General features: G+C 33.4%; 1 protein-coding gene across 2 annotated transcripts in view; it reads right to left on the bottom strand.

Moving 5' to 3' along the window:
• Cfap299 (cilia and flagella associated protein 299) overlaps positions 1 to 20061 on the bottom strand; it is a 644193-nt gene that overhangs the window by 412183 nt on the left and 211949 nt on the right. The window contains exon 3 of one of the 2 annotated variants that reach the window (XM_058584388.1): positions 9131 to 9215. In XM_058584388.1, the coding sequence (XP_058440371.1) occupies positions 9131 to 9215 (85 nt within the window). Of the gene's footprint in view, positions 1 to 9124; positions 9216 to 20061 lie in introns of both variants that reach the window. The other variant, XM_058584387.1, reaches the window with a different exon arrangement.

Here is a 20061-nt window from a genome sequence, read left to right as displayed (position 1 = left end):
CTGTTTTTGTTACTATTGTTCTGTAGTATAGTTTAAGGTCAGGTACAGTGATACCATCTGCTTCACTCTTCCTATTTAGGATTGCTTTAGCTACTCTGGATACTTTATTTTTCCAGATGAATTTCATGATTGCTTTTTTCTATTTCTATGAAGAATGCCATTGGGATTCTGATTGGAATTGTATTAAATCTGTTCAGTGCTTTTGGTAGTATTAATTCTGCCTATCCAAGAGCAAGGTAGATCCTTCCATCTTCTAAGGTCTTCTTTGAATTCTCTCTTTAGGGTTCTGTGGTTTTCATTGTATAGATCTTTAACCTCTTTTGTTAAGTTGATTCCCAAGTGTTTTTTTGTTGTTGTTGTTGTTTTTATTTTTGTTTTTGAGGATATTGTGAATGGGATAGTTTTCCCCATTTTCTTCTCAGAGGATTTGTCACTGATACACAGAAATGCCTTTGATTTATGGGTGTTGATTTTATATCCTGCTACTTGCTGAATTAATTTACTAGTTCTAGAAGTTTTCTGGTGGAGTTTTTTGGGTCTTCTAGTTATAGAATCATATTGTCAGCAAATAGAGCTAATTTAAGTTCTTCTTTTCCTATACATACCCCTTTAATTTCTTTTGTCTAATTGCTCTGGCCAGTATTTCAAGAACTATATTAAATAGAAGTGGTGAAAAAGGGATCCCTGTCTTGTTCCAGACTTTAGAGGGAATGCCTTCAATTTTTCTCCATTTAGAATGATGTTGGCCTGAGGCTTAGCATAGATAGCCTTTACGATGTTGAGATATGTTACTGTTATTCCTAGTTTTTCTAGTGTTTTGAACATAAAGGAGTACTGTATTTTGTCAAATGCTTTTTCTGCATCTATCGAGATGATCATATGATTCTTATCTTTGAGTCTATTGATGTGATGTATTACATTTATTGATTTCTGTATGTTGAACCAACCTTGCATCCCTGGGATATATCCCACTTGATTATGGTGCACAATCTTTTTGATATATTTTTGTATTCGATTTGCCAGAATTTTATTGAGAATTTCGGCATTTTTGTTCATTAGAGATACTGGTCTGAAGTTTTCTTTCTTTGAACTTTCTTTGGTTTTGGAATCAGGGTGATATTGTCCTCATAGAATGAGTTTGGAAGTCCTCCCTCTTTTTCTATTTCCTGAAATAAATTGAAGAGTATTGGTATTAGTTCTTCTTTAAAAGTCTTGTAGAACTCGGCTGTGTATCCATCCAGTCCTGAGCTTTTCTTCGTTGGTAATCTTTTGATGGCTTCTTCTATTTCCTCACTTGATATTTGTCTGTTTAAGTTGTGTATATCTTCCTGTCTCAATCTGGGTAGATCATATTACTTAAGAAATTTGTTGATGCCTTCAGTGTCTTTATTTTATTGGAGTATAAGGTTTCAAAATAATTTCTAATTATCTTCTGTATTTCTGAAGTGTCTGTTGTGATATCGCCTTTTTCATCACATATGCTTGTAATTTGAGGTCTCGCTCTCCTTCTCTTCCTTAGCATGGCTAAGGGTCTGTCAATTTTATTTATTTTTTCAAAGAACCAACTTTTAGTTATGTCAATTTTTTCAATTGTTTCTTTTGTTTTGATTTCACTGATTTCTGCTCTGATTTTAATTATTTCTTGCCTTCTACTGCTTTTGCTGCTGATTTGTTCTTCTTTTTCTAGGGCTTTGAGATGCAGTGTGAGGTCATTTATTTGACTTTTTCTTCATTTAAGGAATGAACTCCATGCAATGAATTTTCCTCTTAGTACTGCTTTCATAGTGTCCCAGAAATTTCAATATGTTGTGTCTGTGTTCTCATTTACCTCTAAGAATTATTTAGTCTCATCCTTGATGTCTTCTGTAACCCATTGTTCATTCAATGGCATATTTTTCAGTCTCCATGTGATGCATAAATTTTTATGTTTTATTTTGTTGTTGATTTCCAATTTCATTCCATTATGATCTGATAAAATACATGGTAGTATCTCTACATTTTTGTATTTGCTAAGAGTTGCTTTGTGGCATAGTATATGGTTTATTTTAGAAAAGTATCCATGTGCTGCTGAGAAAAAAGTGTATCTGCTTGATGCTGGTTGAAATATACTATATAGGTCAGTTAAGTCTAAGTTATTAATTGTGTTATTGAGCTCTATAGTTTCTTTATTCAACTTTTGTTTGGAAAATCTATCCAGTGGTGGGAGAGGTGTGTTAAAGTTACCCATTGTCGCGACCCCTCGCCGGCAAGGGAAAACATGACACAGGATTCTTCTTTCAGCAGTTTATTCAGGCCTTGTTTCATGTATCATCTTCTAGCGCCCGCCCCGCACACACCCAAGCACAGCCTAATAAAGCTCCCCGCATCCCAATCCCAAGCCGCCACGTGGACCTTTCTCATAGGGTGGTAAGGGACTGCACGCCAACTCTCCATATAAGGAGTTGTTTATCACAGGCTACAGTGGAAGCCGGCGCCATCTTCTAATGGCGGCCATGGTTTATTAGTACGGCTCACCACAACCCATGATTATTATGTTGTGGTCAAATTGACTCTTCAACTTGAAAACATAGTGTTTTAACTGATTAATCTATTCATTTCCAATAGTTATGTTTAAAACTTTCATTGACTGTGGATTTATTCATTTGTACTTGCAAGTCTGTAAAATTGTGTTTATATGTGCTTCAAAACTAGTTATTTGGTGCATAAAATAACATCATTCTATATTTTATTTTCTTGATGAATTGTTTATTTTATGAATTGATTATTTTATGTATTGTTTATCTTAATCTTTGCCTTAAATTCTACTTTGTCTCATATTAATAGTATTGTATTAATTTTTTTATTCTTATACTGTAAATCTTTTCCACTAAATTATTGTTCTCGTTGTCATGTTCCTTTTCTTAAACATTTAGAAGAACAAAGATAGACAGACATTCATACATCTCTCTTTCTGTATGTGTGTGTATATATATGTACATATTGTATGTGTATATATGTACATATTGTGTGTATATATTTATATGTTTTATATATGTGTGTGCCTATATATACATATATCTCTCTGTTATTTATGTATTTATGTACATATATACATGAGGGAGAGAAACAACTCAAATATAGAAATACACATACACACACATACACACACATACACATGTGGTAATGTAGCTCTTTTGCAGATGTTGGTATTATCCTTCCTAGATCATCTTTCCCATGCACTCAGCTCCAGACCTTGTAGGTGTTCATAGCTGATAGTTCTTATCTGCACCCTTCTTCAGAAGGTTCTGTACTACTTCCACCTCCCCCTCTGTGATGTCTGATGATTGATGGAGAGAGAAAGTGGGAGTATATACACACATATTCCTCTTCCTTAAGGCAAAACAAAATGTGAGACAGTTTATACTCTGAAGCTTTATGTATGACCAGACTGAGAGGATCTCCACTAAAATCACATCTCTACCTAGCTTTATTCTCTGTAGTACCATGCTTTCCTTATGCCTTTACAGGTTTCACCTGAGAGAAATTTCCCAAAACTCACTTGCACTAAATCTGTATCCTAGGGTCTGCTTCTAGGGAACTTGACCTAACACAGCACATGGTATTTATAATTTATTAAATACCTACTAATTGTCAGGCATATGTGTGCTTTTCATATTATTTAATCATACTGTATAAATATCTCAGGACTAATTAGTCCCCCACCATTGGTGGAGAAACTCAGACTGAATAAAGATGAAGAATATGTATTTAGTTTGTAATAAGTGGCAAATCCAAGAATCAAACTCAGATAATATCGTTCCCTAGCCTCTGCTCTTTCCTTTATGTTTTGCTCTCCATGTATCATATTTTTATCCAGGAAATTTAAAAATTAAATATCTATTAAACTATACTTTTTCTAATGAAATGGAAATTGATATGCATTTTATTTTCCAAACACTGATGTAATATGTTTCAGATGAAGGTAAGATTTTATGAGTCATATAATTTCCATGCAGGTTTATGAGTGGACAAGTGTGGGTTCCATTAAAAAGGAAATAAACATCAGTATAATACCCTCATTTTCTTGAAGGGGAACATTTTATAGAAGTTGGAATATATCAAGGAGGGAAAAGATCATGTCAGCACAATGTTATTGGGCATATACAACACAATCTTATGTTTCATAGAGATTTCAACACAGGAAATGGGTATATTAGGAATAGCCTAAGTCATAGTTTTCCTGACTCAGGTATAGTGGTTTCTTTGAATGATTCTGAAGGAAACGTTGTAAGTAGTGTTTTTATACCAGTTTCAATAATGCATATTTCAAAACCAAAATTAGTCAGGTATGTTACTGTTTACAATGTCAACATTCAGTGGGAAAATAAGTGTCAACAGGTCCCACCCAGAACAGCATGTGATCTTTCATTATAATCCTCATGAGTCTCTGATTAGGTCAGAAATGCTTTGCTTTTGTTCTTTCCATACAACAAATCAAAAATTCTTAGTTTACTGCCATCTGAAAAATAACATCCTTACCTCTCATTACTTAGACACTTTAGAGTCCTACTTAATAGCATTACATTAGAAACACTGTAGGAAGGGCCCATGTCTTATCTGTATTTATTCATGGCAACTATAAAAGTGGTTTGCACAGAGCAGAACATTAGTAAAATGACTGAAGTCTCCTACCACATGAATAAGCATTTCATAAAGCATTCTTAAAAAATATTCTTATTGTTTATGTAATTGCCTATTGATTTGTGCATAAGTTGTAAACTGAAAACATGAGCATCAGTTTTCCCCAACTTTTTGTGAGTATATCTCCAAAGTTTATTTATTTAGTGAAAGAAAAATTTTTACAGTCAGAGAGTACTCAAAACTTTCTGTGATTTGAGTTTATTTCTATTTTATTAAGTTAAACTTAAAATATTCCAAAATACTGATATCTTGATAATAACTAACAATTTTATACCTCTAATAGAATCCATAAGCAACTGATTGTCTCAAAGAACCATTTCAACCATCATTTCTAAATAGAAATTCAAACCTACATAATGCTTCCTTGAAAACTCTCTGTAAAAGTACTGCATATTTTCTATATCTATTTTATTTACAATTTTATCTTTAACAGTTATAAAGCTACATTAGAAATCAGTTGCCTCACACGTGTGAGACACCAGGTTTGATCCTCAGCACCACATTAAAAATAAATAAATACATAAAAAGATATTGTGTCCATTTACAACTACATAATTTTTTTAAAAAGTTAAGAGGAGGGTACTCTTTGAGACCCCAGATTACAGAAGAAGTCATTGTGCCTTAGAAAACAGGACACAGATTTGTAAAATCATGCTAAGTGAATTAAGCCAATCCAATAAAACCAAAGGTCAAATGTTTTCTCAGATATGTGGAAGCTAACCCACAATAACTGGGGGATGGGCTAGAGGAGAAATAGAAGTTCAGTTGAGTAGACAACAGGGTAAAAGAAGGGAAGGGAGAGAGGATGAGAAATGGAAAGACAGCAGAATGAATCTGACATAACTTTCCTATGTACATATATGAATATACCACAGTGAGTCTCAACATCAGCACTACCACAAGAAATTCATTGAAAAAAAATAACTACAGGTAAATGACAGAAATATCAACAAGGAGAAGGGAGCCGGAGGTGGGGGAGAAAAGGGAAAGGAGAGGTACTAAGGACTGAATTAGAACAAGATATATTCTATGCTTTTATAATTATCTCAAAATGGATTCTACTGTTATGCAAAACTATAAAGAGCCAATAAAAAACAAATTAGCAAGAAAAAAAAGATTTGTAGTACTGAGGAGCAGTGAATCTGAAATTTGAGTCTCTTGCTATCTACTGACAACTTCTATGTTTTTTAACTGCTAAACTATACCAAATCCTCTAAAGTCAGTATCATGCTTCTCTTCCCATTATTAAAATTATCATTGGCTGCTCAGTCTCTATTGACTCCATCCCCCAAATAGAAACACACAATTTCACAACTCTTTCTATTTTCTACATCAAAACAAAGCACTTGGGGATGGAAGTGTAACTACCCAATGGAAAAGCACATGTTCAACATGTGTGAGACCCTGGGTTCAGTCATTAGCACCAAAACAAACAAACAACAACAAAGAAGCACATGGTTTGCAGATTTTATTTCCTAATAACTACTCAAATCCATCTTTTTCTCATCATATTCTGTCATTTGTATATTCTCCTCCTTTCATTACCTATTGTCTGAACTGCTAACAACAACCTCTCAGTTGACTTCCCTGTCTCATCATATCTCTTTCTTCATCTCTAGAGATATTTCCAGAATACTCTTAAAAAGCATGTTCAATCACATCAACCATTTGTCTAAATTCTTTCAAGGATACCCATTGTCTTCATAACATTGTTCATACTATTGAGTACATCAACACACTCCTTAGATCTGAGTGTTGCTCATCCTTATGGCTTCCTCGACTCCACCCCCAATATTTATTTGAGAGATAGTTACAAAATAAAGCTAAATAGGCTTGGTTGCTAAGTGGATATGAGAACTGAAAAATGGAAGAAGGAAATTGATTGAGCTATCCATAACCTTTAGTTTGTGATGTAATAACAAAGTGAGGATAAACCTTAGGATTCGGGGGATCTTTTAATTAGCTAACTACTTGACAATTCAGCATTTTATTTTTGATGAAGTAACTATTTCATTTTATTTTAATTGACTAAAAATAATTGTTTATTTCATGAGTACAATGTGTTATTTAAATACACGTATACATTGGAGAATGATCAAATCAGGCTAATTAGCATATCCGTCATCTCGAATACTTAAACTTTCTGTTATCAAAGACAACTCAAACTCAATAACTCCACAATCAATCACATTAGCTCCAATCACGTGTCCAATTCCCGATCCTTCAGTGCATCATATTTCAAAGAGAGACAGTGCCATCTATCCAGCAGTAAAGACCAGAGTTAGTCATGGCTACTAATAACTCTCAAATCAGCTCTCTTCTCTTTGTCTTCCATTTCACCTTCTTGATACCATCTACCATCTTATATATTATCTAATCTCACAATGCAACTGATGGCATCTGCTTTATCCTCTTTCATCTGTTCTCTATACTGAAGGCATACTTATATCTGACTATACCACCCCATAACCATTTATAATCAGAAACTGTTGGTTGCTTTCATAGCACCTTTACAATTGTAATTTTACTTTTATTTACATGTTTACTTGATTGTTCATTTTCTTCTCAAAGAACCTCTAGGCCCCATAGGCACTTGCCATTGATTGTATCCCCAGAAGTTAGTACAATGGCTAGTATAGAGTCAATTGTCACTATTTGATTAATGACTAATTAAATAAACTAATTTATTGACAGAAGAACAGCAAAATCTAGGCCTCTGTTTTGGTATCAAGAAGAATATTGTCAGTGATTTTATGAGTTGGATAATTCACTTTGGGAAAAATGGGTTGACTGGAAGAAACTCAGGTCAAGTAGGGGTATAAGATGTTTAGCACAAGAAAGACTGAGATCAAAAGTCAGAAGAGAGTAAGAAAGCTAGAAGATAATTTTGTTATGAACAGCAAAGTAAGAGAGAACACAAATTGGTCAACTATGCAAACATCTCAGATAAGTCTAGAAATGAAATTGAAATTATTATCTCAGAATAATTCATTTACATTTTTAATTTCTACCTCATGTTTTCTTTGTTCAAACATAACATCTGAACCTCTATCAAATGCTCTGAAGATATACATCTTCATTAAAGAATCTCCTGTAATTCTTTCATTTCTATTAAAACATTTCTGGAAGTTAAAAGAAATAAATCCCCTTTCTTCACTTCAATCTGTTACATTGATTGAAGTGAAGAAAGGGGATTTATTTCTTTTAACTTCCAATCTCTTACATTGATGCAGTGTGTTCTGATCTCTATGAATTATTATGTGCACCTGCATCTCTGTCATCTACCTCACATAAGGTGAGTTCTTAGATAGCTAGATCCAGACCTATTTAACATGCTTCCCCAAGCATGAGCCACAGTATACACTTTGTAAAAACTGCCTCAATGTGATGAAAGAAGTTAAAAATTCAATAACATGGACAGTAAGAAAACTACACTTTCTCAGTAAACAATAAATATGCTTGTAAATCTCTCTCTCTCTTCTCTCTCTCTCCCTCCCTCCCTCCTTTCCCCCCTTTCTCTCTCTCTCTCTCTCTCTCTCTCTCTCTCTCTCTCTCTCTCCCTCTCCCTCTCCCTCTCCCTCTCCAGTACATTGAAGATTTTGTCTACATATGAAATTTTTAACAGACCTGACAGTGAGGTAAATCCCAATTTTTATTGAGAAAACATTGGTAAAATAGACTTCCTTGTACACATACTTTTCTGTGGCTGTAAATTTTTCATCATACTATTTCTGATTATGTTTCTGTAAGTCAGTCAGTTACTACTTCAACAGTATTTGTTGTCTCTTTTATTAAATTTTATTTCGAATATCTCAAGACTTGTGAAGATGATTATCACTGGTATTATTCCAAATACAGGAAATTTTAATATATTTAATCTAGTGCACATTTTAAAAAAGCAAAACCATGTTCTCTTTGAATGATTCAGAATTATGTCCTTCCATTATATGTTTTCTATCACATCTATCAAAGCAGTCCTATGAGGCAGCCAATACTACTATCTTCTAGAGGTCCCATAAAGTCAGGTACGCAGGAGGAGTTGAGTATAGATATGAATCAAGTCTACAAAAAATACACATATCTACACCAACACTTGGAGGCTAGTGGGTAGTGTAAGTTGAAGGGTGTAGAAGGAGGCTGGGCTGAAAGAGACTGTTTCAAACCAAGGCTAACACAAAGTTGGAGATGACAACCAGTCTGCCAAGTATACACATTGTCTCTGCTACAGATATTTGGAATCCTATTATTTTTCACCATTTGGTTAGTAATACAGATGCAAATGGGAATAAAAAGAAAGATTACCTATGTTCCTATAGTACACAAATAATAGTCATGTGTTATCATTCATGAATGGCCTTTTAGGGAGGATGTTAAAGGTTATGTTGCTGATATTGACAATGCCTTCAGCATATACATTCTAAGCTCTGGGCTAAAATGTACTCACACTCACTTTCCCATTGCGATTGTCTTCTTCTCTCACTGCCAGGGCCTTCAAAAAATTATCTTTCAGGTCTTTTCCAGCACTTGTTAGTGCTCTGTAAAAAGAAGGTCTTCTGTTGTAACATGTTAGATTAAAAAATATGTTTAACACACTCTGGAGCCAATCATCATGCTTATTTTTTCCATGTAACAATTTTCTTATAACATATAAATCACACACATACATTATTTATGGTCTACTAGATCCCTCTATTTAATTTCATATAGTTACATATACTTTATATGAAAATAAGTAGAATCAAGTCTACAAAAAATACACATATCCATACCAATACTCATGCAAGATACATTATTTTCATTTGCATGCCCATGACCATGAAGCATTCACATTTTAATACTCCTTACTTTCCACAAAAATTTTAAATTGTCTATAACTTAAGTACAGTTTATTTATTAATTTAAGGAAACTTGAATGGATGCAACTAGTGGAATAGAGAATTAATTTTATCTCTAAGTAGAGACAAGCAATCAAGACAAGAAAGAAAACTAGATTGAGATATCTGTCAGATAAAAGGAAGCATTAAGAATTCAAGAGAAATAAATTTTAAAGGAAATTTATCACAAAGATCTCAAGCAGCATTGAACCACATCATGAAGAGAAATCAGGAATGATTTGTGAAAGAAAAATCTTGTCTTCATATAGCAATTTTCTACATAGTTGATAAACTTCATTACATGCCTTTCATGTACCAGGGACTATACTTGGGCACAATGATGAAAAGGCACAGTTCCTTCTCTCAAGTTTCCTGTGGTCTCATAGATGTAACCCAATGTGTAAACATGATAGCATATTATGTGATAACTTTATTAACAGAGATATGGACAGAGCATTTCTTAGAGGAGTTTGTACGAAAATACATTACCTACTCAAGGAAAAGTCACCTATTCTTAAATTTTAAAACAATTATCTTTAAATCAAATGTTAAAAGATGAGACAGTATTAGCCATTCTGGAAGCGGGAGAAAGATATCAGTAACTACAAAGGAATAATATGTACAAAAGAATACAGATGTAAAATTGGAAGGCAACCTTAGGTAATGGCAAAATAGAAAGTTAATGCAGGAAGTGAGGGAGAAACCACATATTATTAATGAGAGCTGACTTTTCTAGATATACTGTTATAGATGTTAATAAGGCTACACAGCTAGTAGGAGCATAATCTTAGTTCCAACCCAGGCAGTCTGGTCCTGGAACTCATTCCTATACCTTCTGGACTGTGATGTCTTTCAGGCCCTGCATGCTACTGACAGAGTTTGGAATTTTCTTCCAGAAGATGCTAAACCACAAAGGGTTTATGCAAGGAAAGAAGATAGTAAATTTTGTGCTATGGAAAAATATTCAGCAGCTATGAGAGATGGAGCTGCAGGAGAGCAACACTGGAGTGATTTATTAGGGAGTTCATTCAAAGTTTTAGACAGGAAGGAAAGGATAGATTGAGAAGTATTTAAGAGGTCGGCTGGACCTGGTGATTGCTTTTGGTGAAATGTTAAAGACCGATTGCTATCGGGTTTCATTAAATCAATATAAGCAGGTATAATATGGAAGCTACTGATGATCCAGAAATATAATCCTTTAAACTGATCCTAACTTGTCTGTGTTTGCTTCTCTATTTTTATGCTCCTTGGCTTGTAATAACAATACCAACCAACAATCCAAACACTTAAATAAACATGAAAAACAACTGCTAATTAGTACTAGTAAAAAGAAACAGATATTTTGAGAATCTTTTAAGCCATTGTTTTTTTCTAAAAGTGAGTCTTCCATTATATCATATCCTAAACAATGCTTTAACACTAAACGTCTAAAATATGAAATTCATTTTCTCAAGTACTTAGTCAGAAATATGTATTATTTCTCCATTGCTCATGGGATAAATTTCTAATCATTTGGTCAATCCCACCTAATTTCCTGCCTAAGGTTTGTTTAAAACCACAGCATGTTGGAAATTCTCTATGAAGTTTCAACAGAGAATTACTAAAGGCCCAAAAATATCTCATTGGTTTACAATTACAATGAGTTATTTCTTAAAAATACTATGGTCTATTCAACTTTGTCTTTGAGTCTATGATGATCAGTAATCTTCCAATAAGTTCCCTTGTTTATTTAGTTGATTAGAATTTGTTTCTCTTGCTCATAACCAAAACCCATAATTTGATAATGGCTAGCCAGTTAAGCAAGTCCAGAGTTCCTGAGTTTCCAAGTGATAAGCCTACTACTCCCTATTTCTATCACCTCCCCAACATACCCTGTTTTATTGGAAATTTTTAGACCTTCACAGATAAAGTCCAATTTGATCACCAACCTCAGTTTCGTGACATAAAAAGTAACAGTCATTACTAGTTTTGCATACATTCCTCAAGGTTATTTCTACAGGTTTCACATATATATTTGTATACTCATAAGATGACATATAATATTATATAGAGAGCTGTTCACTTTACTACATATTTTACAAGTTTTCTGCAATTGTTGCTCTCTTTCCTATTTATATTTATAAATATTTATAAGAGTATAAACAAAGATCAAAATTATCTCCATGTATTCCAGGAATGAAATGCCAGAAGAACTGATACCTAGATATCATTTGCTAACAGGGAAGCAATGCCAATATTCTGCTAGGTCGAGCTTTGTTGCTAAAGGTGGAGGTTTTCAGCAGATACTTGGGCAAGACCAAAAAAAAAAAAAAGAGTTATTAGGCAGCAGAACTGTTGCTACTCCTGGACACTTACTATGGCAGACACTGTTCTTCCTTCTTCCATTAAAATGTATGCCTCAGTATTTACCTGAGTGTGTGTGTGTGTGTGTGTGTGTGTATGTATGTGTGTATATATATATATATATATATATATATATATATATATATAGATAGATAGATAGATAGATATAGATATAGATATAGATATAACTGTCTGGAATAAAGAACACATTTCATAGCCTTTCTGCAGCTAGCTGTCCATGTGACTAACTATTGCACAATGGAATCCAGTTGAAAATGATGTGCAACTTCTAGGAAGTGTACCTAAAAGGGAATAGGTACTAGTTTTTCCTGTGGCTAGATTACAACATGATCATAGTGCCAACTGTAATCTTGGACTTCAACTGGAGTCTATTTTTATGGAAAAACAAGAGAAAGAAGCAAGGTCCCTGATACCTTGGGACAACAACACAGCCTTGACTTGACTGACACTTTCTAGAATTCTTCAATATGAGATGGAAAAGAATTTATATTTCGTTTGAGTCACTGTCATTTCTTACTGTTTTTAGCCAAACCAAATTGAAACAGATAATTCACCATATGAAATTCACTCACCCTTCTGAAAAAGATACTATTGTGTGATTGGTCTGGTGATCAAGTTGGCCTTTTTCCTTATTTGTTATATTCTCAAGTTTCTTAGAATATTACTACTTTCAAAATTAATACATTACTTTTTAAACAGAGGTTAAACTTTTTACATGGAAGCAAGAAATAATCAAAATTAAACTGAACTATAATAAGGGACATTTGTCTGTAGTTCCTACCCATCTTTCATTGGTTTGAGATACTACAGTTTTCTGAACCTGGGTGTCATGGCGGGTTAAATCATCTTTTAAGTCTTCTGCTAGAAAACCTGGGATTTAAAGTGATCGTACAGTATTAGCAACTACCTAACACTATTAATGTGTAACAAGTCTAAGAAATGTGAATATCATACTGGTAATACATAAGATCATACTGTTCCTTTCTATTATGTCTTATGTGCACACACATACGTTTCCTATAAACTCTATAAAGACGACAGAAGTTATTTTTATCAAATAAATTGAGAACAGGCAGGGTAAGGGTCTGGCTCCAAAGCTATTTGCAGCAGAGAAAAAAAGTTACATAAATAATCATTCTTACACCACGCTATATCTGAGACCCTGAAACGTCTCAGCAGGAAAGAAGGAAAGTTAAGGTAGTGTGTGGTAAGGGATTTTTAAATCTTCAACACGCATTACTCTTATTTAACTAGGTTTATTTAACAGCCAGTGACCTGAGAAACCTTGCTTAAGTAAATATTACAAAAGGAGTTACTTCCTCAAGAAGTGAAGTAGGACTCTTACAAAATCTTAGCCTCCTTATGCTTAAAAGTTTTATAAAGGCAAATACCCCATCTTTAATTGTTTATACTCCACTATACTTTCAAAGTGGGATAAAAGTTACATGAATGAGTTAATTTTTGTCCACTGTGTTTAATCACTAACTACAGGTATTTATATAATCCTACATGAATGACTAATATAGTCTTAATCCTGATTGGGCTACTGATTTTATGATTTAAGTGTATTGTTTCTGGATTCTATCACACCTATTCACATTATTAGATTAACACTTGAAAATAGAAAATAAAAGAGAAAAGTTCTGGAAAGCTGTTAAAGTAGAAACTTATTTTCAAGAGTTATTTAAGAGTTTACTTAAAGATAAGTTGTTTCAATAAATATTTGTGACTTATTAGTTGTCTTAAGATTTTAAATGAATAATTGGGAGTGTTCTAATAAATAAGGTTTGAAAAATCACTAGGCTCTGTTCTAATAAGCAGTTTCCAATAATCACTAACTTAAATCTGGGATTAATTTTAATAGGAATACTTTTTAGCTATTGGACACTATCTTTGTATTATTCTCCATGTTAGGTATTTGCAAACACTTTCATTTATCTCCAAATTGAGTCCTAAAGGGGAATGTATTCATTTTCACTTCAGAGATAAAGATTCAGTAAGGCAAAGTAATGTGACCATAATCAGCTGGTATTCAATATTTAACCTGGATCTTATTGATTCTAAGTAATCATTCTTTATTCTGAAGTCTCACAACATATTATTAAAATGCTGTATTTGTGTCATAATATTTTAAAATTATGAAAACAAAGAGAATTCACTGGGGTAAAGAAACTTGACTTAGCAGGGATATGGGGGGAGTGGGGCAGGGCAGGGGGGAGTGAGGCATGCAGCCTTCACCTTGAGCCATCTGAGGAAAGGTAATCAGCCACAACCATCATTCTAGTTGAAACTGGAATTCTGGTCAACAACTCTGTTCAGAGGTAGTTTTCATTGCTTTTAAACCAATGAACTCTGACATAGACTACATTTCATATTTCTAGAATTTATATTCAACTCGTTAGCACTTGTTTAAATATGTAATGCAACTTCAATATGCTTTATTTCCTTAAAATGATGTTTTGTATACTTACTTTGAAAAAAAAATTGTTAAATAAATTTTAAAATAATAGATAAGTAGAGAAGTGTACTGTAAAAATTCCATGATGTTATTTTTGAGAAATAGCTTTTTTTTCCCATGGATAAGTAGCCTCAGAGACTACAACATGCAGTTCTATTTGTATGGTCTCAAATACTTTAAATTTGATTTTTAGAGGACAAGATGGAAAATAATTTGAAAATGTGTTAAAAATGTGAATTTATTTACCACGATGTGTAGAATTTTAGACAAATCATTTGAAAATTAAGTATGGGAGATGTGTTTTTACTGCATTTTCATGTTCTCTAACAAAGAGATGATCTTTATGTCTATTTTCTCCAATAAAACATACCTTCTTACTTTGTTCTTAATTTAGAAGAGAAAAATTCTTATTCCCCTCAAATAAAATGTTTCATAAATAAGTCTAATAGAGGTAAATCTTCAAATTCCTTCTATTAATTATTATGTATTTGCTCTTTATTAGTCATTTAGGGTTGCCATAGCAAAAATACCATACATTAGATGGTACAAACAACATAGTTATTTTATCATAGTTCTAGAGACCAGAAGTCTGAGATCAGGGCACCATAATGGCTGGGTACTGATAAGGGTCCTTGCTAGGCTGTCAGGCTGCCACCTTCTTACTGTGACCTCACTTGGCAGAGAAAGTAAACTAAACTCTGGTGTCCATTAGAAGAGAACTTATCCCCATCAGGAAGGCCCCATATGCATGGCCTCATCTAAACCTAATCACTTCCTAAAAGCCTCATCTCCAAATTCCATCATAAGTGGTGGCTGGGGTTTTAACATATGAATTTTGAGGGAATACACCTCACTCCAAAGCATGCTATTTTTTGTTTCAGAATTAATTTTCTACATTTTATGTATTTATTTGCCAAATTCCAACTTGCTCACCTAATAATGTTTTTTGTACAACTTGGAACTACTTCTGGTTTTCTTTCATCATGTGAGGTAATTAGGATATTTTCACCTCCTGACACATGCAGGATTAAGTTACTGAAGTTAGCTGTTTGTTCCTATCTAGCTCTTTTTCACAAGGTGCAAACAATTTTAAGTCAGATAAGCACAAAAGGACCCAAATGAAACAGGACATAAAGATATATCTCAAACAGCATGGAGAAAAACTTCCTGTTCCTTATCTTAAATCTGAAATTATGTTAAAATAATAATATTCTGATGATTGAACTTTGTAAAATATAAGCAAAACATATACCAAAGCACCTTACCACTTAATTATAGAGGCTAATAAATTATTACAAATCAATCCCTATTCACCTACATCAAGAAAGAGAACAATGACTGACTACACCCCAGGAGTCCTCTTCACTCTTCCCTGTTCACAACTCCATCTTCCCAACTCCTCCTCCTCCAGAGGCAACACTTCCCCACATTTGTGGTGCTCACTCCCATGATTTTTCTTTACCTCAGTCTCCAACAGGTGCAGTCATTACTTCCTTTTATCACGTAAGTATGTATCTCTAAACAATATAGTTTAATTAGGCTGGTTTTTAAGCTTTCCATAAATGGAATTAAAAAGTCCATAATTGTAATATGTCTTTCATAAATATTTTCGTGTTCCATATAATTGATCCATGTAACTGTACCTCATTTTGATTGAATTCTCTTGTGTGAATATGTAACTACTTATCCTTTTTATTATTATCGACCTCAGAGTTGTTTCCCATTTGGTTCTATTATGAACATGCTCATAGAATTTCCTGGACATGTATCCTGAGTATAGATTTCTCTGAGAGAAATGACAAGCAATAGAATGGGTGTGTCATAGGATCATTTATAACTTAAAATTTACAAAATAATGCCAAATTGTTTTCAAAATCATTGAATCAATTTAAATTCCCACTACCAGAGCATAAAAGCTCCTTTATGCCACATCATTGCCAACATATGGTATTTTAGAATTTAAATTTAAGCAAACTAGTGTGTACAGTATACTAGTATCTTTATAGTCCTTTTAATTTGCATTTTCCTGATTATTTTAATATATTTGGCCATGTAAATTTCCTCTCAAATGAAATGCCCATTCTAATTTTTTTGTCCATTTTCTATTGACTTATGTATATCCTATGGATTTTAAGGAGTTGATATATTCTGTATATAAGTATATAGAATAACATAGAATTTGTGCATTATTTTGCATCACACACTTGTGCTAAACTCTCCCATGGTTATTACTAGTACAGTCAGCCCAAAAATCGCATATGTTCTAAATATGTATGGACTCTTTTCTTATTATTTCGTTAAAAATACAGTACAACAACTATTTACATAATATTTACATTGTATTAGGTATTATAAGTAATCTAGAGATGATTTAAAGTACACCTAAGGATGTACTTAGATAATATGCAAATAACATACCATATATAAAGGACTAGAGCATCCACAGATTTTCATATCTATGTGGCATCCTAGCACCAACCTCCAGGGATACCAAGAAATAATTACAATTTTAATTCCCACCCATCTGTTCTCTTTTATTTGATGTGCAGATTTTAGTTTTCTCAGCAGTCATTCACCTCTCACAAATCACTAGATTTCTACCAAACCTGAGAATAAGTTGAAATTTCTCAAAACTTTTTCTGTTCTCAGATTATAACAACAGCAAAAAAACTAATCAGTGTTTATTAGAGTATTTTTAAAGAAATTTATTAGTATACCTTTATAACATAAATGGCCAACTATATGCAATCTTCCTGTATATCAAAGCCAAAAAGATATAGTATTCTCTGAGACCTTATTTCTTATTGTCTATATCCAGTTTTCACTGTAGACAATGAGAACTATAAAACAGTTCTCTTTGTCTAGATTCAGTTCACAATTCATCAGAAAACAAACTGAACACTCAAAGGGCTTAAGGGAAGAGGGATTATAAAGAAAGATATCAAAAGGACTGAGAAGGTTCATGAGGGGTGGTGACAACACTGAGGAATTAGACATAGTAAGCTCTTACTTACCCCAGACCTAAAAAGGCAAGGGGAGGGAAGTGGTGCTATCAACCACACAGCATTGGCTGGCTGCCTGGTAGGTACTTATGGTAATCAGCAGAGGAACATGGCCACCAACAAGGTCATGGCCCACCCTCCATCTGCTCCTGCCTTCCAGTTTCCTTGTTGAATATGCAGTACACAGAGTCTTTGGGACCAGAACCTTATTTCTTGATTCACCATCAGTCTCCTTTCATGGTGCACTATAGTCATGGAACTGCTGCCTGTGTCTTTGACAGCCCTCACCCTTTAGTCCAGAAGGTCCTTCTTCCCCCTTCCCTCATAGACCTTTCGATTAGATTCAAAATCTTGTTCCCATAAATGCTTTCCCTCTTGCCATCCTTCCTTTCTCTATCTCTGCCCACAGGAAATCAAGAAAAGTGAATACTTTATATTCTCACTTAATCTACAGTAAAGTCTCAATAAATGCTAATGGTTTTGCTATCACCACAATATATTATAAAAGCCAAAGATCAACTAATATACTCTACCACATCATTATTTAAAGGAGAAAAAACAATAAGATCACCACAATAAATCTTTAGGAAGCCTTTGAATATCATATCTCTATGTAAGCAATTTAGTTCCTGATTTTTTTTGTTATGGTTGCTATTATTTTCATTTTAGTTTTCTTGGATGTGAATGGAAAATTGATTTAATTTACAAAATTTTGGTTGTGATTTTTTCTGACATTAATCAGGAAAACAATGATATAAAATCTTGATATTTCCCAATTTATTAAACAATAATCATAAATCATTTAATATTTAATAAATACATAATTGTTGTTTAATAAATAATAATCAATAGATAATATGCTTATTATAATAAGCTCCAATGTAATATTGACATCTTTCAGACCATCAAAATGTACAATAATTTGAATTATGCAAATATTTCTAATAGGGTGTTTGTATCATATCAATTGACAAAAATAACATACTCAATTATCTTAACTTTTTGAAAATAATCTATTTTTGTGCAGTTCTATTTAATTTTACATACCAACATGTTTCTCTTAAAAATTTTAAGTTGTACAATTAGCAAAAATTAATTTTATATTTATACAAAAACAATTACATTTTAAAATTGAAACCTTCATTGACTTAATAATAATGTATAGTACATTTCAATGGACTGTGGTTTATGTTGGATTGGAAAACATATAAACTTTTAAAATGCTATAATGTATATTGTTCATATTTTACAACCTAAACTCTTGATGTATAATCCAGCATCATTTTCCTGGACTTCAAATGGCTTTTTTTTTCCATATACATATATAGAAAAATGCATATGCTAAGTACAGAAGATGCTGAAAGAGCATTTTTAAGCCAAAATGGTATACAAGGGAAATAAAAGCAATCAGTGAACATGTTTAAGTCTTCTGAGCATCAATTCAACAGGATATTCTATCTTTAATCTCAGAGTGATTGTTTTTTAAAGATCTACAGGTAGTGTGGGAGAATAGTAGAACTAAATCCTACCTATGATTTTTGAGTCTCCTGTCTTTTCTTATAAACTATTCTTGTTGGCTTTTCATTTTCTTTTAATTTCATTAAAACAATACTCCTTAAACGTCATGTTTTAGTCAGCTATTCCAGCGCTGTAACTGAGAGATCTAACCAAAACAATTTTAAAGGAGGAAAAGTTTATCTGAGGGGTCATGGTTTCAGAGGTCTTAGTCCACAGAAGCCAACTCCTTTCCTTGGGGCTCAAGGTGAGGCTGAACACCATGGCAGGAGAGTGAGGCACAGGCAAACAGTTCACATCATGATCAGAGAGCAGAGAGAGGTTTCCACTTGCCACATATAAATATATACCCCAAAACCACTGCCCAAATTCACCACTTCCTCCAACCACACATCCCCCCACCTCCAGTTACCACTCAGACACATTAGAGATTATGTATGGATTAGGGTAAGGCTATAACCCAATCATTGTTCCTCCAAACTCGTGCATTCTCTCATACCTGAGATTTTGGGGAACATCACATCCAAAGCATAACAAGTCATAAAGTCATGGAATTTCTAGGAGGTCATCAATTTTTATGCCAATAACTTTCAGAAAAGGAAATTATTTGAGAAATGTGATTTGTTTCTTGGTAAGAATGAGGATCACATTTCCATTGAGAAGAAAAATGGCAGCACTTTCCCCATCCTTTGCTGTGTGAGAGAGTTTTAAAATTATCAAATGTATGGAAAAGGTATTGGCATCTCTGGGAAAATTTTAGACCATCAGAAACACACAAGAGTAAGCTGAAAAGTACTAACATGTACACTAGAAAGCTGTTTCTTTTCATTTTCTATGTTGAGGAAGACTCAAGTCGGAGCCCTAATATCTGTAGTGTCTTAAATCGGTCAAACTCCACTCCCCTTGGATAACAGCTTTTCTTTTCTTCTAGGAGACAAAATGGGTTGGCTTCTGTGTGAGAAAAGTGTCTCTGAACACCTCCTTTTTTGTGCATTTGGCAAGTATATATAGTTAATATTTAAATATGGTAGGTTAAGATGTTCTCACACTTTGCAGAAGAAAAACATTGCTTAGGATAAAATGTTATTTGTCTATGAATGTGTTTGATTCTATTCCTAAAACACACTGAAATATAACTTCACTTTTATTTTCTTTGGGTAGGCAGATA

This window comes from Marmota monax, unplaced genomic scaffold, assembly GCF_021218885.2.
Source record: "Marmota monax isolate L192 unplaced genomic scaffold, Marmota_monax_Labrador192_F-V1.1 WCK01_AAM20220418_F8-fsc00112, whole genome shotgun sequence".
NCBI classification, from domain to species: Eukaryota; Metazoa; Chordata; class Mammalia; order Rodentia; family Sciuridae; genus Marmota; species Marmota monax.
This window is presented reverse-complemented; position numbering and strand designations above follow the sequence as displayed.